At 38.1% G+C, this 22780-nt stretch overlaps 1 protein-coding gene across 2 annotated transcripts in view; it reads left to right on the top strand.

Moving 5' to 3' along the window:
* Positions 1-22780, top strand: part of Trim24 (tripartite motif containing 24) — a 100440-nt gene that overhangs the window by 22245 nt on the left and 55415 nt on the right. For both annotated transcript variants that reach the window (XM_021234294.2, XM_021234293.2), the window contains exon 2: positions 19910-20028. In XM_021234294.2, coding sequence (XP_021089953.1) covers positions 19910-20028 — 119 coding nt within the window. The remainder of the gene's footprint in view (positions 1-19909; positions 20029-22780) is intronic.

Raw genomic sequence — 22780 nt, 5'->3', positions numbered from 1 at the left:
TTTGCATGGCTTCAGGGTTAGGAATTGGGGGCATGTATGCATGTTTCCTTTCCTGCGAGTCCATCATGCACACCACTGCAGGCTCCGTGAGTGCTGCATCAGTCTTTGTTGAGTTCCTATGTGTATCGATCCTGTTGATTGATAGAGGGCCTTGTTTCCTTGGTGTCCTCTATCCACTCTTGACTCTTCGGCTCTTTCCGGCAGCTCTTCCACAGGGTTCCCTGAGACTTGACGGGGAAGGATATGATGGAGACATCCCATTAGGACTGTGTTCCAAGGTCTCTCACTCTGCATAATGTTTGGCTTTGGGTTTCTGTATTTGCCCCCATTTGTTTCAGGAGAAAGCGTCTCTGTTGGTGGCTGAGCAAGGCACTGATCTATTTATTGTTGTGTTTCTCTAGTGGAACAGTAGTATTTGGCTTCCCTCTAAGTCCCTGGGCGCTCTAGTCTCAGGTTCTTGGTCATCCAGTATGGGGCCCCTTTTTATTTTTTTTTCTACCGCACAGACCTATGAGTATAGAGAATATTGTTAGGAGTCATTTTGTTGCTACTTTCTTTTAAGAACAGGTCCCTGGGTTATCTGGTCTCTGGTTCTTTGTCACCCAGTGTCAGTATGAGCTCTATCTCATGGAGTAGGCCTTAAGTCAAATCAGGTTACTCACAAGTTTTATGCCACCATTGCCCTAACATATCTTGCTGGTGGGACACCATTGTAGATCAAAGGGTTTGTGGCTAGCTTGGTGTTTACAATTCTCCTTTGGTGCATGCAGAATATCTTTCTGTACCAATGACACTAGACTATAGGAGTGAAGGCTTTATTGTAGGCAACAGCTCGACTTCTGCATGTTGAGTGAGTTGTGTAGGTGTTATCTTCAGCAATGGGGCCCTGCTGTCAGCTTGTGAAAACAACCTATAGTCTTGGCTCCAACCTGGGTTGTTTGGGAGTTTTCATGGGACCCCTCTAGCCAACAACTCAATTAGTTGTAACCCAGGCCTGGTACTGGAATTTGGTGATAAGATATTCTGTTGGGGCTGTCTTCCCCTATTTTTTGGCGATTTCATTTCAATTTCATGTAAGTATATATTTTAGGAAGCTTCTGCTGTATTACCTCTCCCTTAATTTTTATCTGTATCTCTGTATTTTCTCCCTCCTTTCTCTCATCCCTTTCCCTCTCCACTTAATCCTCCTGTTCCAGTCCCTACCCCCATCCATTCTTAACTTTCTACTCTATTTCCTTTTCCTAATGAGATTTATCTGTACCCCATACAACCTTACACTAAACCCAATATCTACGGTTCTATGGATTGTAGCTCGATTATCATTTACTCAACAGCTAGTATCCATGTATAATTGAATGACTTTTTTGGTATTGTTTTCTGGTTACCACTTTTCTGATGATTCCTTAAAGTCCGGCCGGTCCCTCCCTCCCTTCAGGAACTCACTATCCTGGAACTCACTCTGTAGCCCCTGCTGGTCTCCAAGTCACAGAGATGCCTCCTAAGTGCTAGGATCAAAGGTGAGCATCACCACCACCCAGTTAGGTATTCTGTTTGGATGGTGAAGTGAGAAAATCACCTAGCAGCACCGTGGCTTCTAGGTTAGGAAGAACTTACCAAGGAGACTGCAAAGAAATAGCGAAGAATGTCATAACTTAGATACTAAGGAAAGAAAATACAGCCTTGAGATTCATGAGATACTGCCTCAGAAAGCAGAACAAAACAAAACAACTGGTTTATAAGACCACGAAGAACTTAATAACACAAGCAAAAATTATCTTATGGTTAGATACTTTGTAATAGAACACTTTACATATATATGTGGAATATATGAGAAATTACTGTTCTACATTTAAAAGAAAACTATTTGCCAAAAAGTAGACCTAATATTCTGCCTTGGCATTAATGCTGTGTGGAACTGTAAGAAAACAAGACAACTTACGATATTGTCAATGGGAATGTTGTGTGATACGCATATTGAAGGGATTTAGCAAACTTGAAAATTCACTTTCTGTTGACTGCACAGTCTTATTTCTAGGAATGAACCTCAAAGATGCAAATACAAAAGCATAAAATGTGATGCTTCATTGTTAATAATGAATGTCACTTGACAATAAAAAATGAAAGATCCCTATAGACCAGTGCTTCATAAACTTCCTAGTGGTGAGACCCTTTAATACAGTTTCTCATGTTGTGGTGACACCCAACCATAAAATTATTTCTGTAGTTGCTTCATAACTATAATTTTGCTGTTATATATCATAATGTAAATATCTGAGACGCAGGATGTATTTTAATTACAAATTGAACATAATTAAAGCATAGTGATTAATCACAAAACATTATATAATTACATATTGTGAAATGTTTATTTCTAGCTACAAATAAATGAAATTTTGTCTTGAAGCATGGTGTAGCATGAGTAACAGTCTAAGTACCACAACGGTGAATTGCATTGCTGCATTTTGAGACAGTATGAGTAAAAACCTAATGTCAGTGAGAAAGTTGAGATTGCTGCTTCTCATCAAACCAGAAGTTCTCAAGTCTTTGTAAGAGCACAGTGAAGATCATCTTTCACTGCAAGTCTACTGCTGTGTTTAGACACGTTAACCAACAAGCTGGAAATCCCTGCTTCATAAAGATATGTTGTTGGAAATGGAAGAAGACAAAACACAGACAACAGGATATGACTGCAAACATTTGACCCAGAATTTTGTAACTGGCACTGAAGAGAAATCAGTCCGCACTGCATTATCACTGTTAATAAGTTCAATGAATTCCTTGTTGTCTCAGGAACATCTTCAACTTTGACTGTAAATGGACTTCTGAAAAGTACAAATGGGGTGTCAGGTAGATTTGGAAAACATGATGAAATTTCATCTGCAAGCATGTACAAGTGTTCTTTCACAGAAATTGTCATCTTTTCGTCTGGTTCAGTGTCATGAAAACGTAGAAAGCAGAAAACGTAGATAATATGTAAATTTTATTTTCATCGATTTATTTTATTTGCCAAAACGAAGTTTCATTTGTAATGATTCTATCTTTTCAGACAAATCAAGGTATGTTACATTTGGTCCTTATAATGATAAATTTAACTCATTCAAATAAAAAATTGTAAGATCTCTTAGGAAAAGGTTGTTGTATTTTGCACAGATGGTGCTCCAGCTATGCTAGAACGTTGATCAGGATTTCAATGTTGGTACTAAACAAGTACCAGAAGTCATCAGGACTCACTGTATGATTGATTCACTGGCAAATATTAGCAGTGAAGATACTGCCACAAGAGTTACAAGAAGCAATGAAAAGCATTGCAAGTCTTGTCAATTTTGTGAAGACAAGCACTTGAAATAATTGACTGTCTTTGCATCTGGATGAGTTGGATGCACTGAAGAAAGCTCTATTTCACACTGAAGTGAGGTGGCTGTTGAGGGAACGTTTTAAAATGTGCCTTTGAGCTTCTTGAAGAGCTGCTCAGCGTTTTTAAAATCAGAAAACAGTTTGTTTGAAGCACTTTTCAGAAGTGAATTATAGCCAGATGGTAAAAATGAATTGCAACCAGATACTGCCCACATGCCTTTAATCCCAGCACTTAGGAGGCAGAGGCAGGAGGATCTCTGTGAATTTGAGGCCAGCCTGGTCTACAAAGCGAGTTCTGGGACAGCCAGGATGACACAGACCACTTGTCTTGGGGTGGCTGAGGGGAGTGAACTGCAGAAAATAGCTCATTCAAGATGGCAGAGATGTCCATCAAATAAGCAGACAGTGACCTTATTCGATAAGGAAATTGTACTCAGTTGCATGACGAATCTGTCTCCGATCATAACTCAGTCTTTGGCTGCTGGCAACATTAAGTTCTCAACAGTGGTGTAAGCTTTCATAGCTCTGGTGATTGTGAGTGTTGTCAAATATGAAGCTTCAGAGGCTGCTACGTTTTGTTTGTGGTATTTGCCACCAGTGTCAAGTCTGGCTTTTGTGAGTAGTCAGCTTTGCTTCTAAAATAGTTGTTATCCTTGCCCTCAAAACTCAAAGCTTGGATGCTTGCTATCAAAATGGTGCTTTAGTTTGTTTGGCTTCATAGATTCGGCTAATAGAACTTCACAACAAATAACATATTGCGGTATCTCAATTCCTGCTGTAATTGTTGAGGTAAAACCATACTGTAAAAAATCCTCACTGTGTTTTCTTAAGGTTCTTCTCTCCGTGGCCCATTGTCATGGGATGGTTTTCTAGTGAAAATAATACATAACAATAGCTTTAATAACACAAAAGGTGATTGATACATGGCATAGTTCAGTCAATGCAATTTATTAAAGTTTCCTATGATTTACCGTTCTCTGTGTTGGACTTTTTGTTTTTAATACATACCTGTTAGTATCACAAGGTGGTAGTATTTATATCAACCACAGCTGACTATAAAAAGACTGATCAGCATCCAGATTGGTGGGGGTGGGAGGTGTATCCGTAATTAATGGCTTTACAATTGCCTAGAAATTACAATTTATGAAGTATCATCTCCAAAACTGCTGCTTTCAATACAGTAGGTGCTCTCTATACGTGTGACTAGTCTGAATAAGTACATTATGGCACCAACCCTGTCACAAACACCTGTAGTTGTTTGGGGTGTATGTGATGGAGTTGGCTCAGTGATGTCTTCATGCTGGGTACTCTTTGGGCTTATCTGCATGTGGGCAGACCTCCCTGGAGACGGATAGAGGAGCAGTGTCTCATTTCCATTGGAACTATATATTTTCTGATGGTCTTAGGTGACCCTCTGTGAAAGGGTCATTAGACCCTCAAAGGGGTCACAACCTTCAGGTTGAGAACCACTGCAGACTCTTACAGAGTGAATTCCAAGGTATAGCCATAATAATAAATGGAAATAGCAAGGTATAAGAGAATCTATACTATTCTGTGTTTGTGTGTTTCTTAGCTCTATCTAATGAAAGGACGTGACAAAATAACTAAGAGAACATAGATCCTTGTGCTTCAAGATGTTGTGGAAGAACAACTACCAATATGGGTGTGAGAACAAGAGAAGGAATTAATGAACATTTGCTGTATCACAGTATAGACTCTTCCAGGAGTGTCATCTAGATGGTTCAGTGGGTCTAGGCCCACTGCACAGGTCTAAAGACCTGAGTTTGATGCTTGAAGCCCATAAACATGGAAGGAGAGAACCATCTGTATCAAGGGTGTTCTCCAGCCTCCACATGCATACCCATGGCACATGTGCCCACACATGGTGCACAGACACATACAGTAATAAAAAAAGAAAACCAATGGACATTGTTACAAATTGTTTTACTACCAACATGTAAAGAACTCAAATAACTGTTTATACTGTGTTTTTCTACAATATGATATCCTAAGCACAAAATAACATCTTATAGTTTGCTTAGTGATTATTCAACATTACTCCTAATGGTTACTTGAAACTATTTAGGCTTCATGTGTCATAAAGCATATAGACAATTAGGTTGGTGTTGTTAGGCAGAGGAATTCTCAGAGTAATGAGAGTTTCAGGGTAGAAGCTTGCAGTGAATTTGAGAAAGAATAGCACTAGAAGAACTTCAGATGTCAGGAAATGTGTTCAATAGAACAAATGTAGGCTCATAAACAACCTGATAGTGAACATTTTGGAAGAGATTTGTATTTTTGTTAGAAAGTTTGGTAATATCTATAAGCAGTTTTGCTGTTTTGAGAGAGTATTACTATATATTCCTGCCTAGCTTCCTACTCCAGGCAATCCTGCTTCGTCAGTCTCACAAGTGTTGGGACTACAGAGGCGATCTGGCCGGCCTGCCTTATGCAGCATTACCTAATCTACTCTTGTGGTGCTGATGCAGGGAACGTCAGGGTCTCTTGGGTTCCAGGACTCATTAATAAATGGATTTAAGAAGAACTCGAATGGAAGCACAGACACTTTGAATAGCGTGTAAGAGAAAACCACAAGGCAGGGAAGTTGTCAAACCTCTCCTGTTGCACATTGGAGATGAATGGAGGAGAGATGGGGAAACGGCATTGAGGCCAGGTGTATGGCCGGCAATCGGACACAGTGTGGGTTGGGAGGCTTGGTAAAGAGTAAAGAAGCCCAAAATGTTTTGGGAGCGGGGAGCCCAAAGTGTTAAGGAAGACTTAAAAAAAGGAAAAGCTACACTTTGCTGAGTAATTCAAGAGCAGGCAGATTTATGATGCTCACTCTCAAATGGCTCTAGCGGTAGGGATTCTGGGGAGGAAAATTCCAGTATCTCATTAAAGAACTAATTTCAGGTAACTCTTTAGCATGGCTTAAGGTGATCCCATCTTCCTAGGAGTGATTCCTTAGCCAAGGTGATTAAGTCAGCCCAACTGGAATATTAGTTCCACACCCAGGCTGGAGATTGAATAGTGCTGCAGATGGAATCCAGGGTCTTTCTTGTGCATACTGAACTCTGTCTCCAGTAACATTGTGTGTGTGTGGGGGGGGGCGGGGATTGCTATGAGAGGACAGAATGGTGCTGGGAATTGAACTTGAAGCCTCACTCAAGATATAGTAAGTTCTCTGTCACTAACTATATTCTGAGATCCCTGGCAAGAGGTCTTTTAAATGCAGATGCAGGCAGCTCTTCCAAGGAAATTGTGTTAATGGGCATTATGGGAATTTGGATCTCCTTTTGCTAGTTCTTAGTCTCAAATAGTCTCCGAAGGGAACTCAGGCCAACAAACCAGCAACTGCTTGGAGGAGTTAGGTAAGATGGGGAAAGTCATTCCTCTTTAGGTAGAGAGGACAGGGCAGGAGGACTACAAGAAACTGTGAGGGAGGGGTGGCGCTGTTGATGGCATGAGAATGCTGGGTGTCAGATCAAGAAGGCTTAGGATTTGAGTCAGTACGGGAAAAGGAAAGATAGAAAGTGAGAAAAGGAAAATGTATGCTTTTTCCATAAGAACTCAGACAGGTTTAGTGAAATGATCCACGAGAGATAGTTACAACCATGCTAATTAAGCCAGTAAGAGTATAAGGGTCCTTTAATAATAGCCAGACCAAGAGTAGGCTAACCAAGTCTCTTGGTGCCTAAGCTTGGGATACACCACTTAAAGACAAAAACCACAATGACATCAGTGTTCTGAGAGGCGTTGGAATAACCTTGTAACATCTGTCTTTTTGCAGAGTTAAGCAGTATTTTCCAGACACAATTATTTTTTATTTGTACTTCCTCTAGTTACTTTGGTTTGTTTTAGCTTGCACAAACATTATTTTGGTTAATGCATCTGGACTATGGTCTGGGTCACTGATAGTTCCAAAGCATTGCCAAGGGGGACGCGGCTATTGAGGCAGGGTTGGAGGGTGAGAAGTGTCTAGGAAGACAGTGAGTGAAGTTAGAACAAGATGAGATTACCTTAGTCAGTTCACTTATCAGTAAAAATCTAGAAACAATTGCCTCTAGGGAAAGGGCTTCTGAGATCAAAGTATATCATCTCATTTAAAAAATTGCACTCACATTTGTGTGTGCAAGCCAACACGTGCATTTAGAGGTCAGGGGATTACCTGTGGGTTCTCTCCATCAAGCACAGGTCATCAGGCTTGGTAACAAGTGCCTTTACTCATTGAACCATCTCTCTGGCCCCCTCCCATCTTAAAAAAATTTTTTCATGTGCATCAGCCTTTTTGAGGCTTGTTCTCTTGTGATTAATAGGCCTATTTGGATTACTCTTTGGTTTTTTGTTACTTTTTTTTTTATCAGCTGCCAGCAGATCACCTGGTTCTCCAACTCTTAGAATCTTACTGCCCCCTCTTCTCAAGTGTTCCCCAAGCCTTAGTTGTAGGGATTGTGCTATAGATACATCAATTGGTATTGGGCCCATTTGGATTACTCTTAAAGGAAGAAGCAGTTTTATGTCTTTGTACTGCCATGTTTTCCATCTTACAAAGACAGTTCAGATTCTTATCTCTCTTTTTTCCTATCTATTCTGTCCCTACTCTCTCCCCCTCCCATATGAGGAATTATGAATAATACAATATGAATGAGTTATGAAATATGAATCAGGAATTATGAAATATGAATTATGTAATATATTATAAAATACAAGTCATGAAATATGAAATAATTATGTAATACATATTATAGATTATGATATGAGTCATAAATATGAATTATGACATGAAATATGAATTATGGGTCATGAAATATAAACTAAGAAATATAAAATATGAATTATGAATGATGAAATTATGAATCCTGGAATATGAATTATGAAATGTTAAATATGAATCATGAAATATCTATCATGCAATATGAATGTTGAATATGAATTACAAAATATGAAATATGACAGGTTAATAATGAATCATGAAATATGTATTATAAATCGTGAATTATGAAAAATGAATTATGAAATATGAATCATGCAATATTGATTATGAATTATGTAATATGAGTTATTAAATATAAATCAAAATAAGAATTTGAAATGTGAATTACAAATCATGAATTAAGAAATATGAATCATGAAGTATGAATTATGTAATATGAAATGTGAATTATGGATCATGAGCTAAAAAATGAAATGTGAATCGTAAAATATGAGACATGAAATGCAAATTATGAATTATGGTTCATGAAATGTGAATCATGAATTATGAAATATGACTTAGGAAATACAAATAACAAAATATGAGACTTGGGATATGAAATGTGATTTTTATTATGAAATGTGAAACATGAATCATTAATTATGAAATATGAAATATATTACAAAATATTAATTATTAAATATCAATTATGGATCATGAAATGTGAATAATGAAAGATGAAGTATGAATCATGAAATGAATCACAAAATATGAAATATAGATTATGAAACATGAAAGAATCATGAAGTATGAATCATGAGTTATAAAATATGAATTATAGATTACAGATCATGAAATATGAAATCTGATAAATGAAACAAATTATGATTCACAACATATGAATTATGAAATGTGAATTATGAATCATTAATGATGAAATATGAATCATGAAATGTTTTATGAAATGAAAAATGAAGAAATGCAAATAGTAAAATGAAATGGATTATGAATCATAAAATGAATTATGAAACATTTGTATTTCCTCATTCATACTTTATATTTCACATGATATGAAATATGAATTGAGTCATGAAATATGAAATGCAAATTATGAAATATGAAACAGGAATCATTAGTTATGAAATATGAATTATGAAATGTGCATCATGAAATGCAAAGCATGAATTATGAAATATGACTTATGAATCATGAAATATTCATCTGCCTCTGACCTACACAAATGACTGTTTTGAAAAGATGTTAGGACTTTTAATGAACATATCCATTAAAATTACTATACCAAGAAAATTACTTTTTACCTTTTTGAGCAGCAATCAAAAAGTTTGTCAGCATGTTCTCAGACTTTGTGAAACTAGATAGCATGCATTTGATAGTTTTTGAAATGTTGGTGATTCTTTTATCTTTTTGACCCATAAACCCACTTCTAGGAGTCTATTTTAAAAGCACATCTACCATGAGTCTAAAGTGATATTTAGACAGTTACTCATTCTGTCATCTGTAATACAAAAGATTGAAAGTAAGCCATTAGAGGAGACATATGCTGTATAACCCAGATATAATCACCCAATGTGAGTGTGTGGGAGGGGGTAACAAAATCAGATCTATTGTATATTTACTGATAGGAAACAATCACTCACTTAAGTGAACAGGAGCAAGCTGCAAAACAGAAAAAAATTAGGTAGTAGATAAACTAGAAAATGTTTAAAAATGGTTTAATAAACCAATTAATGGAAATGGTTACCTAAAGGGAAATAAGTAAGGTGCTGGGTTTTGTTTGTTTTGTTTACTCTTTTTTATTTATTCTTTTGAGGGGCTGGCACCCAGCTCCCAAATAAATATATACACCCAGAGTCTTATTCTTTGTTTTGAATTCCTGGCCTTAACGTGGCTTGTTTCTTGTCAGCTTTTCTTAAATTGTCCCGTCCACCTTTTGTCTCTGGACTTTTTCCTTTTCTTACTTCTGTATATCGTTCTTTCACTCTTACTCCATGGCTGGCTGAGTGGCTGTGTTTATTGCTGATTCAAGGTCAGAACATGAAGCAACTTTAGTAGACATAGCTTTCTCAGCTATGGACTTTCTGCACATACTTCCCAACCTCAAGGTTCAGCCAACTGTCTGTTGTTTAAGTCCTGATTTCAATGTCTGTCTGGGAACCCTGACCACTCAGAGCTATGTGCTTACTTTACTTACCGTGGCCTGTCAACTTGACCTCCCTAGCCTGAGAGAAACTGTGTGATCACACTATGACTCTGTTTCTTATTATTTATTCAAGTAATGTTATGACACTGAAGGTGCGATTCATATTTCTGTGTGACCATGAATAAGTCGTAGTGACACTGAATGCATTAGAACTGATATGGTAAAGATTATAGGTTCTTGAACTCTTCCAGAACCAAGTGAGAACTCACATAGAAGTTGGCAAGCCTCTTTTTTTTTTGTTTTTGTTTTTGTTTTTGTTTTTCAAGACAGGGTTTCTCTGTATTGCTTTGGAGGTTGTCCTGGAACTCACTCTGTAGACCAGGGTGGCCTCGAACTCACAGAGATCCACTTGCCTCTGCCTCCCAAGTGCTGGGATTAAAAGCAAGCCTCTTTTTGGGGGGCTTAGAAACTGTTTATTTACTTCAGGAAAGAACTTGACTGATTTTGGTGAAGGGCCCTGCATCCTCTTTCTAGACATAGCCACTGTCAGAATTTTTTGCTAATCTATATTAGGTTTTTCTTCTATTTTTTTTTTTTTAGTTCTGCATGCTTTCTTGAATTTTTTCTTTCGTGTGTGTGTGTGTGTGTGTGTGCGTGTGTGTGTGTGTGTGTGTAGCAGCCCCAGGCTGAACAGGCCACCTGCCCCCCAGGCCAACAAAGGCTACTCTACCCATCGGGTCTGGTTGCCAAGAGCAACTAAGCTCGGGATAGGCAAAGCTCGAGGGGACAAGATTTTTCATTTTGATTCGGCTGAGTTGCTTGTTTCATTTGTGTTCATTTTGTTCCTGTCTAGCTATCTACTATTTGAATGTGGTACACAGGAACTTGTTGCTACTGTTACAAAAGAAGGCCTTTTAAGCAAAATGTTATTGGCATTCTTAGAACATATCTCCAGATGGTGAAGTATGAGTTTCTCAGTAATTTTTAGTTGTGGCTAACAGGTATGTGTTTTGCACAAAGGTACATTTATTGAACACCATGTGCCAGACCCATTTGTTAGGGTGCTTTGGACTACCAGTGAACTAAACAGACTAATCACCTCTGTCCTAATGGCAGCTATATTCTTCTTGGGACTTCCAGGCATTAAATAAACAACATAGGTAGCAATGGGAAAAAAGAATTAGATAAAATGATCAGGTGTAGGATGATGGATATTGGAGCATGTCACCCCCCTAGAGGTGTTGAGATATGAACAATAGAGCTGACAAACGAGTGGACTAAAGTCTCACGCAGTAGCCAACTTTATTCGGAGCAATAGATGATTTATTTTGGGGGGTGGGAGTTTCAAGATAGGGTCTCTCAGTTTCGCTCTGATGTCCTGGAACTCACTCTTTAGGCCATGCTGGCTTTGAACTCAGAGACCAGCCTACTTCTGCTGGGATTAAAGGTGTGCATCACCACCATGGACAAGTTGCATTAGACAGTTTATATTCTGAGGTTAATAAAGGTCATGAGTGAAGTTCTCATGAATTCAAGCTGTATACAATTACAAGGACAAACCACATGTGGCATAAACATGCTTTTCCATAGAGGCATGTAAATAGGCAAAAAAAAAAACCTCAATGATAGATATTGGGGTTCGAGCTGAGCCACATAAGCAAAGCAGCTAAACCAGTAGCTCTTGCCTCTACCCAGGCTGAAGCAATCCTACCCTCAATGTGGCTGGAAACTAATTGCCGGAATGTGGCTAGAGACCAAAATGCCCCAGACTGAATATCTGCTCTTTTACATACCTCAAGTGCTGAGATCACCTTTTTGTGAGCTGTTTCTCTTTTAGACTGGATCAATTTCGTGTAGCTCAGTGTGGCCTTGAACTAACAGAGATCCATCTACCTCTCTCTTGAGTCCTGGGATTAAAGGTGTGTGCCACCAAGTATGGCTGCTGGGATTAAAGGTGTCTATCAGCATTGCCGGCTCTATGGCTTGTGGCTAGCTTTGCATTCTGAACCCTCAGGCAAGCTTAAATAAATCATATATTTCACCACAGAATAGTTTAAACATTTAGTTGAATAACAGCAGCAAGTAATAATGAGTAATCTGAAGTAAATTTACTCCACCTCGGAGGAGCATGAAAACACATTCCAAGAACAGGCTTCTTTTTCTTTGCCTTTTTTTAGAAGACTGTTTCATGTTGAAACGATTACAGACTCATAGGACATCACAATATTATGTTTTATATAATAAAATATCAAAGCCAGAGAATTGACATTAGCATGTTAATATATGTAGTTGTGTTCCATTTCATCATGTGTATGGATTTATGTAACTACTGTTAGTACAAAACGATCACTCTCCCTTAAAAGAATTAGGAAAATTGAGTATGGTGGAATTCTGGAGCTGATTGTTTAAACCAGGCTGTCCAAGAACTCACAGATCTGCCTGCCTACTGCTAGAATTAAAGGCTAACATCACCACACCTGTAAATTTCCAGTATTTCTGAAAACATTTTACCTTTTGGCTAGCTTTTCTTGTTTGTTGCTTATGAATTCTCTACTCTGAGTTTACAAATAATCCTCTGTTGCTATGAAAATATACTGTTAGGTTTTCAGATGTCTGAGATAGTTTAACTTACAAAGAGAAAATACTTGCTAGGTATAGTGGTACTCAGGAGGCTGAAGGAGGAGGATAGGGGATGTAGCCAGCTAGATCTGGCTCATAGTTTCATTGATATTATCCTATAGTAGGTTGTCCCCCACTGCCTTGCACCTGTGTGGGAGAACAGAACATCATGGTGGGAATATGTCGAAGAACAAAAATCACTCATCCTACCTCATCAGCAAGTGGGAACCAAGAGGAAGAAGTCAGTTTCACACTTTTATCTGTGGCTGTAGAGGTGCCTGTTCCTCACTGTGCATGTGGATCTCAGAGGATTACTTGGAGAAATCAGTTCTTCCCATCTACTATGTTGGTCCCAGGAATAGAACTCAGGCTATCAGACTTGGTGACAAGAACCTCTGTCCACTGAGCCATCTTACCAGCCAAATTCTAAAGGGTTTTTTGTTTGTTTTGTTTTTAAGATGGGGTCTCACTGTGTAGCCCCAGCTGTCCTGGAACTTAGTATGTATGTAAACCAGGTGGTCTCATGGAGACCCACTTACCTCTGCCTCTCAAGTGCTAGGAGGATTAAAGGTGTCCGCCACTACCACCCAGCCAATTTTAAAGTTTTTAATCTACTTGTATAATTATTTTGGGGATCAGGTAAAATGGGGATTTAATTGTATTCTCTTTCCTGACTGGAAATTGTTTTTAACAAAATCACAGTCATTCAATTTACCAATAAAAGACTTGGGAACCAGATGCAGGTGGAAAGCCTGCTAGCTCAGAGAGGCTGAGAAATCACCACCTGACCTTCCTCACCCAAGATCCCATAAGCTTACCCCCTCTCCGACCTCTTAAACTAAATGCCCCTCCCCTCTACTTCCTGTGCATCTCTCTGTCTGCCTGACTCCTTACCCTCTGTGGTTTTTCTTATGTTCACTTCCTGTCAGCTGGTTGCTTGCTCTGCCTCTTGACCTATGATTGACTTTACTTAATCCTGTTTACAATTTTCAACAGAAAGCTCTTGGACTCAATGTGTGTGCTAGAGCTGAGCCACACCACAACTAGAAACAGGTTTTTCCAGTCTTGGGGTTTATAGTGTGATCAGATACCCTGCAACATTTCCCCCTTTTGTCTACACAAAAAGGGAAAGTTTTAGCTCTAACACAGTTATTTACAATAATGAAGCTGTCTCTGCCAAACTTTCCACAATGTCTATCTTGGTTGTATTTGGCAGTCTTAGGATTGAGTGGTTTTGAGTTTAAAGTTCTGTAAAATGTTGTTGTCAGTCTGCTATTAATGCAGCAGTTTGAATGTCCTTGTCACTAGTCTGGAGCTCTGAGCCAGAATTTCAGGCCAGCCAGCAGGAGGTACACTTGGCCAGTTTACTTTTTATTGGGACATTTTCTCTTGATGATCTGTCCTTTTTCTTCAGATGTTTCACTTGTTCAGTGGTCTGCGGATCCCTTGCTTGGATGCTTTTATTCTCCTGGAAAGAAAAAAACAAAACCCCACCCCAGCCCTGACTCTGGGTAGGGAGAATTCTTTTTTTTTTTTTTTTTTTGACAGGTAATATATCTTTCCTAGGGCAAAATGTTTTTGGGCATCAGAAAAAATATCTTTTAATTGAAAAAATTCTTTTGAAATTTTGAAACTAAATATACTTTAGTATGTGAGGGTAAATATACCTACATTCTTCTTTCCTTTATATATTAATTCAAGGTTTAAGTGTATCTATATTTAGATAGCAAAGAACATTGGCAAATGTTGGTGGACATCTTTTGCTTTATGTAGAATTCCCAGTTGCCAATTCACCAATAAATATGATATCCACAATTCAGGATATCATCTGTTTCAACATTAGGATTCTGAGCTTACTGGGAGTCGCAAGAGCTGCTCCTTGTTCCTGCCCCCATTGGAAATTATCTGCCTTCCTAGTAACCATGTAGAGGGTTTTTATCATAATCTGTAAATATAGTATGTGATTTCTCTAATGTACAAAGACACCAATTAGGAGTTGTATCTGAGTTTTCTCTCTGGGTAGTGGGATTAAAGACATGCACCATCACCACCTTGTTCACTGTAACTCTAGAATTTAGAAAACAGCTAATTTATAGAGATCTCTCTGTCTCTGCTGGGATTAAAGGCAATGGCTACCACCTCATTGCTAAAATATTTGGTCTTAGCTCCAAATCACTCCAACTCTTACAGATTTAGAAACCAAGTTTGAACTATTATAACCCTTTGAATTTACTTAAAACATTTTGTATTTCTTAACTGTTTTTAATACCAGACAAGAAAACATTTTTATTTAAAAAGAAAACTCAAACATTCTGACAAGGAATTAAGACATGTGGTTTAAGAACCATTTCATTGCCAGTGAGGCGAGTGCCTTTGATAAATTATCATTCAAAAATACTATTTTTTCATACCTGATCAAATGAAAGACATTTGTTCTTTAAAAGTTAGTCTGGATTGAATGACCAGCTGTCTAATGAACTATCACCTCTCCTTATTCATGATGTCTCTCCTGTTTGAATTTAATTTTTATTAATGTTGACGGTATCCACAGCTTTTCTTTTCCTGTGGAAACAAATGTAAAACCTCTTCCCCAAAGCAACACAAATCCTAGTTTCCATTCTGAGGTCAACATATCTTTAAAATGTAGAGGCTGATTTAATTCAGTTTCTTTTTCTGCCATCCAATGACTCTCTGCAGCTGTTGTTCTTTTCTTATTAGCATTTTAGAAATTAATATAGCCCTTGAGGAAGAACTTAGGAAGTAACTAACTTACAATAATGAAGCTGTCTCTGCCAAACTTTCCACAATGTCTATCTTGGTTGTATTTGGCAGTCTTAGGATTGAGTGGTTTTGAGTTTAAAGTTCTGTAAAATGTTGTTGTCAGTCTGCTGACTTTTTATAAACTGAAGTCTTTTGCTTTTGGATATTTGTTGTTAATGTCTGCCAAAAAATTACTGCAAGCTCTTTGCCAATGTTCATTTTCTGCCCATAATAAGGCAGTTTCAGCATTAGTAAAAGGTACCACAATTTTTGCTGGGTCTACTCCTGCTAATTGATGAAGTCTCATTTTTCCTTTCAGAATCAACTTAGAAACCTTTTCTACACAGGTCTTTAATTTTTTACTCTGTGTGCTAAAAAGCCATTGTAATATTATCTCTGGGTAAGAATGCCAGATAGAGAATGAAAATAAGGTAAAATAGCTGAAATACAATCAAGCTTTGGATCCAGGCAAGCCACATGTGGTTTTTCTGATGTTCCACCCACACAGGTTTGTCAGTTAATCACTTTAAAGGTGAGGCTGTTGGTACCTCTGAAAAATAAACAACCTGAAAGGTCTGTGACTGTTCTTAATTATTCCTTTTAATACTTTTTTCATAAGCATGGTTTGTTTCTGAGACTGGAGGGATGTTAATCTGTTTATCCATTGTTGCAACAAATTATAGCTCCATAAATTTATGGCTATATTAGCCACATAGGATTTTAATTTTCCCATTTGTCCTTCTAGTCCTATATACTCAACCTGTCTTACTCTTTGTTCTACTTGAGATAAAGTTCTACTCCCTAGAATCTGAATATTTTCTGAAGAGGCCAATTTGGATGCCGAGATTTGGGTGAAATTATTGTTACATATCTGCTCATGTGTCTACTAAATCTTCAATTCAGTGCCACTTATACTTTAGCATTTATAGCAGTTTGTCAAAATACTTCTAGTTTTCTAGTCTCTTCTGAATTTTTTTGTTTTATTTACTGAAGCTGTTCTGTCATAGATTACATCCAGAGCAGTGTTGTTTTTAATAACAGGTATGTCTTTTAATTGCTCTGTGGATGAGTTTCTCCAATGCTGGTGGGGAATGATTGAACCAGATTTGATATTGGGGCTTACAGGAGGTCCCTCGGGGCATTTCCCAATGGCAAAGGGTTACCCTGCTTGCCCCTTATCTGCATTCATTGGTATAATGCCAGCCTTTGCCACACCTTCTGCTTACTCCAGAAGGCTGGGAGTCTTCCATTTGAATCACTTCTACAATATTGTTACTAGGACCACCTTGCCTAGGCTCCCTTTTCAGATGTCCTTGTCTATCACAATTTTTAGAAAACAGTGCTCAGTTACAAGTATCACCATTAGAAGTACGGGGTTCAATATCAACTGTATTTCTGATTCATTCCTCTATGGGTGCTGATCTTGCCTTTTTAAAGGCCGAATCACCCTTTGACGTTCTAAATTAGCATTTCCAAAAGCCAAAGATTTGACTAATATTTGTCTGACTTCTGAATCTGATACTATTGTATTTACAGCTGAGGTCAAATTTTGTTAGAAAAAAATATTGGCGAAAGCTTCTTTTGGCCTTGTGTAATTTTAGTAAATGACTCAGACCTCTTTCCTGATTCTTTAAACTTTTCCCAAGCATTCAAAGCTCCTTGTAGCGTAGCACCAAGCTGTGATCATCAGGTTCAAACTTTCTCTGTATCTCAAGTTATTGACCCTCACCTAAAAACAGATCTTGGGAAATATCAATGCCTCTAACACTGTTTCGTTGTTCTATGCCCCTAATGTTCTCTTTCCACCATCTGCTCCATTGTAACTGGGGACTATGTTCCAATATCACTGTTGCCAGATGTTTCCAGTCTTGTGGGGATAATTCTATTCTTAATTGCCCCTAAATTTAATAACTGCTTGACCAAGGGTGAATGCATACTATGTGAAATAACCTTAAATTTTCTTAAATCTAGTATTTCTGTAGGATCCCTTTTAACTTGTTGATAACCTTATGGGTCCTATGACCTGCTGACCCTTTTTGTATAGTAACTGGATAAACTAAGGTTGGTTTTCTGAGAACCTTGGGTCTCACCTTCAGTTTTATCATGCAGTCACACAGTAGGTTCTTTCTAAATTCTTCTGTGTCTGAGTGTTTTTCTTATTCTCATAAGTCTTTCTAAGGCTTGAATCTTATCCACTTTTCATATTTGGCAAAAAAACCACAATGGCTATTAAGGATAAAATATGAATTACCAGACTGATAGTAATTATAGTCAGTATTATGTCAATCTCAATATTGTCATTTATCTTTTCATTTTCTGCTTCTATTTTCAAGCCTTTTCAAGTCGTACTATACAGAGTCCTAATGCCCTGTTTTTATGATGTTTCCCATCCTTAATGTGGGAAAGATTTTTCCTTTTAATATTGCTTAACTCTCCTTGAGAATTTCCCAGGTGTCTCACTGATGTCTTAGTTTGTACTCAGCCTGTGTGATTTCTTAGTCCGTGTGGCCATGCAACACGTTGGAGCACCAAATGTTATTTTTGACTATATCTCAGTCATTGGATTTTGTCAGTAAAGGCTCAGGAGCCCGATACTGGGATGAAAGCCTGCTAGCCCAGAGAGACAGGAAGGAAGCGCTAGCTGACCTTCCTCCTCAGCCCATGCCCCCAAAGAAATTGCCTTCCTCTTCTACCGTCTCAAACAAAAGCTTCAGACTGAATATCCCTCCCTTCTACTTCCTGTGCCTCTGTTTAGCCATCCTCCTGGCTCCCTCTTACTCTGTTTCCTTATGTTCACTTCCTGTCAACTGTTGCTTACTCTGCCTCTTGACCTAAGGTTCGCTTTATTTAATCCTGTTTACAATATTCAACAGAAAGCTCTTGGATTCAAGGTGTGTGCTAGGGCTGAGCCACACCACACCTAGAAACAGGTTTTTCCAGTAAATAACAATTTCAGGTTCACAGTGTAATCAAATAGTGGCCATCCCAGCAACTTAGAGAGTTAATGTGTTTTCCTGCTTATTTCTAGTGCCACATCAGTTAACATAGATCTTCTGGTGTGCATATTCAGTTCTAATTTTGCTTATTTTTACAAAAATACCATGTTATTTACCTAAGGCTCAGTAGTTAAGCGTCATTATTTAATAGACATGTTTTCCAAACAAAATTTTAGTAAAAACCATAAGCTACCTTGATGTGTAGCTATATTGAACATGTTTTCTTCATTATTTAAAGTTTTTGTTTTATAATGTATTTTTCTCAGCAATAACCTCATATCTTGTGAAGCTTATTTATTTATTTTGGTTTTTCAAGACAGGGTTTCTCTGTATTGTTTTGTAGGCCATTCTGGAACTCACTCTGTAGACCAGGGTGGCCTCGAACTCACAGAGATCAGCCTGCCTCTGCCTCCCTAGTGCTGGGATTAAAGGTATGCGCCATCAACGCCGGCATGAAGTTTACTCTTAAGTTCATAATATTTTGTTATTATGAAATACATTTTTTTACTTAAGTTTATATTATTTTCCCCCTCCCTTTCATCTCTCTAATTTATTCAATGTATCCCCCAGACTCCATCTGGAAATCATGGCCTCATGTGTGTGTGTGTGTCTGTGCCTAAATATGTAAATATACCTGCTCAGTCAGTTTAGTGTTACTTGTGTGATTTCATGGCTGAACACTTGAAATTAGAGAACCAATTAGGGGCATCATCTCTAGGGAAAACTGTTTCTCTTGCCTCGTGCATTATTTTGTTGCCTGTGGGTGTGTCCTTATGAAATTTCCCTTTCATGTTAGGATGGTGTTGTACTGCTCTTCTTCAGGTCTTGTTTAGACAGTCATACTGCTTTGCTTTGTCATTTCTAGGAGACCTGTTCTCACAGTAGATTTCTGGTCTTCTGGCTCAAACGGTCTTTTTTGCTCCCTCTTCCACAATGTCCCAGGTCTTAGCTGGACACTTCATGATCACTTGTTCTTTGAATTTTAACCGGTAAAAACTACATTTATCTGTGGTGTTAGGTTAAATATTTAGAGTGCAGTTAGGGAGTATACTGATTCAGTAAAGTGATGATGGCAGATTCTCCTCTAAGATCCATGGTCTCACCAGCATTTAGTGTATTTAGTATGTATAGTGTGTTCTCTCTCTCTGTGTCTCTGTTTCTGTCTCTCTCTGTCTCTCTGTCTCTCTCTCTCTCTCTCCTAATGAACTTAGAAAGCAATTATGAACTTTAAAATTATTAGGAACAAAAATTCCATCCAGTTAAAGTTTAAATGAGATGTGGTAGTCTCAGTATATTAAACTTCAAATTCAATTTTGTCTTTTCCAGTTGGAGTCATTCGATGCCCAGTTTGCAGTCAAGAATGTGCCGAGAGACACATCATAGACAACTTTTTTGTGAAGGACACTACTGAGGTACCCAGTAGTACAGTAGAAAAATCTAATCAGGTAAGTGTAAATTTAAACCTTCACAACCTATGATGAAGCAGCTTAAATGCAGGAGTAGTCTATATAAAAAGCCAAATTTTAGAACATTAATGTACAAAATTACATCTTTTTTAAGTGTATGTACAATAGTGAATAGTTGAGGTTAGGAATGAAAACTGTGCCCATGATTTTTATCATATTTCTGTATGCTACAGAGAAACAATGCTGTATTTAGCATTATTTAATTTCTTACTACGGAGTTACTGGGTGTTGAAATCGTTACTTTATTCCTTTTAATAAGATTTATTTTTCTGTGTATTGGTGTTTTGCCTGCACTCCAGTAGGCGTACTACATGTGTGCAGTGCCTGTGGAGGTCAAAAGAGGGCGTCTCATCCCCTGGAACTTGAGTTAAAGACAATAGCCAACCTCTTGAGAGTATTGGGAACCTAACCCAGGTCCTGTACAAGATCTGCAAATGTGCTTTTAGCTGCTGAGCTGTCTCTGTAGCCCCAGCCTCCTTTTTTAAACTGTACCATTGATCACCTAAAATACCTTGTATTTTTGATCAGTAAGATTTCTGCATTAAAAAATCATTTTTAGTCCGTGCATACTTGATAGCTATAAAATCAATGGACAACTTTGTGAAGTTGGTTTTTCTCCTTCCATTTTATCTTATCCTATCTACCTACCTAACTGCCTGCCTGCCTGCCTGCCTTCCTTCTATTTAGGTTTTTCAAGACAGGGTTTGCCTGTGTAACAGCCCTGACTATCCTGGAACTTGCTTTTTAGACCAGGCTGGCCTCTGCCTCCTAGTGGTGGGATTTTAAAAGCCATGTGCCGCTGCCACCCAGCTTTTCTCCTTCCATTTTTATGTGTATTCTGGGACTCTATCTTAGGTCATCAGGCTTACATCATTGTTCAGGAAACAACTCTACACGCTTAGCTATCTCTCATACTCGGAGGTTTATATGTTTAACAAAATCTTGGGTTCATGGTGTTGCTTGAAAGCTTAGTGGCGTTGTCCAAGGTGCTGAATTTAGATGTGCAACAATATCTTTTTTTCACTCCTTTAAGCTTGACTGTAGATACTCTATCCCCTAGAGAGAATCTGTGGTATTCTCTCACAGAGTAGCCCTTTTAAGGTGAATTCCCTTGCATGTGCCAAGTATAGTAAATTAATGTACATGTGAGTTTTGACTCAGTGGTGTTTCCTACATGGTTCCTTTCATTCATAACAGATCCAGGAAAAAACTAAATCTAGTTCTAGTTAGGAAAAACAATATTAATTTTATCCATCAGGAATTCTTTTCTATGTGTGATGAGTTTCTGTGCTCCCCTTTTCATTCAACATTTTTGTTCCTGAGCTGTAACTATAGGAATTTAGGGTTCATTTTACTTATAAAAGGACTTAGTCAACACTAATTATAATCCTATTGTTTTTACAGTGACCACATTGCTCCTCAAAGACCAAATTGGGTTTGCTGTAGGGGATAAACTATCTCCTTGTGAAACCAGATTTAAATAATGGAATTGGCTATGGGTTATGTCAGATGTAGTGTGTAGCATGCAGGAGACCCTGGGCTCAATGGCCTGCTCTAAGAGTAAAAAACATAGAAACTGATTTTGGAGACTATGAGTTGGAAATTTTTCTAGGCTTCTTGAGGACACTTACCTCATACCTTACTGGGGTTTGTTTGTTTGTTTTTTCAATAGGCTCTTGCCATGCAGCCCAGGGTGGCCTTGAACTTATAATATTCTTGCTTCCCTCCCAGTATGACCAGTATTACCACATCTTCTCCCTATTTTGTACTATATATATTTTTTGTTTTTTTGTTTTTTGTTGTTCAAGATAGGGTTTCTCTGCAGCTTTGGAGGCTGTCCTGGAACTCGCTCTTGTAGATCAGGCTGGCCTCGAACTTACAGAGTTCTTCCTGCCTCTGTCTCCCAAGTGCTGGGATTAAAGGCGTGCGCCACCAACACCCAGCGTATTTTATATTTTATTTCATTTACTAGAGATCAGGAGCAGTGCATATTAGACATTCCTCATTCCTTTCTGTAGCCTACAGTGGAAGATTAGAAATTTAAGTGGCATCCTTGTAGACACAATATTTGAACTTAAGGATATCCCTAGATCTAGCAAAAACGCCACAAAATCAGAAGAAGAGAAGTGGCATTGAAAAAACAGAGGGTTGGTAGATTGTAGAAGTAATTACTGGCACTGGCAAGCACTCATCAACAGTGTGAAAAAAGGTGAAGGAGATAAGCCCTAAGAAAAGGCAGGTTTTTGGTTCTTGCAAATAACAGATATTTGGGATTTGGTAACTTGTGAATGATGTGCATTTTTGTTTCCAGCTACAAAGATACTCAGAGAGTGTTGCCAGCTAGATGCATATGTTAGCTACTCTCTTCTTCACCTAGATGCATATGTTAGCTACTCTCTTCTTCACCTGCTGAATGTGTTTATCAGTTGTAGGAGATATCTGGTAGAATTTTTGGGGTCACTTATGTAAGCTAGCAGCAGCAGCAAATAGCAAGAGTTTGACTTCTTCCTTTCCAGTTTGCATTCCCCTTGATCTTCTTTTGTCCTGCTGCTCTAGCTAGAACTTCCAGTACTATATTGAGTAGATATTGGAGAGAGTGGACAGCCTTGTCTTGTTCCTGCTTTCAGTGGGATCTCGTTGAGTTTCTCTTCATTTAGTTTGATGTTGGCTGTAGGGTTACTGTATATTACCTTTATTGTGTTTAGGTATGTTCCTTGTATTCCTATTCTCT

This window comes from Mesocricetus auratus, unplaced genomic scaffold (genome assembly GCF_017639785.1).
Source record: "Mesocricetus auratus isolate SY011 unplaced genomic scaffold, BCM_Maur_2.0 Super-Scaffold_100019, whole genome shotgun sequence".
Lineage (NCBI taxonomy): Eukaryota > Metazoa > Chordata > Mammalia > Rodentia > Cricetidae > Mesocricetus > Mesocricetus auratus.
This window is presented reverse-complemented; position numbering and strand designations above follow the sequence as displayed.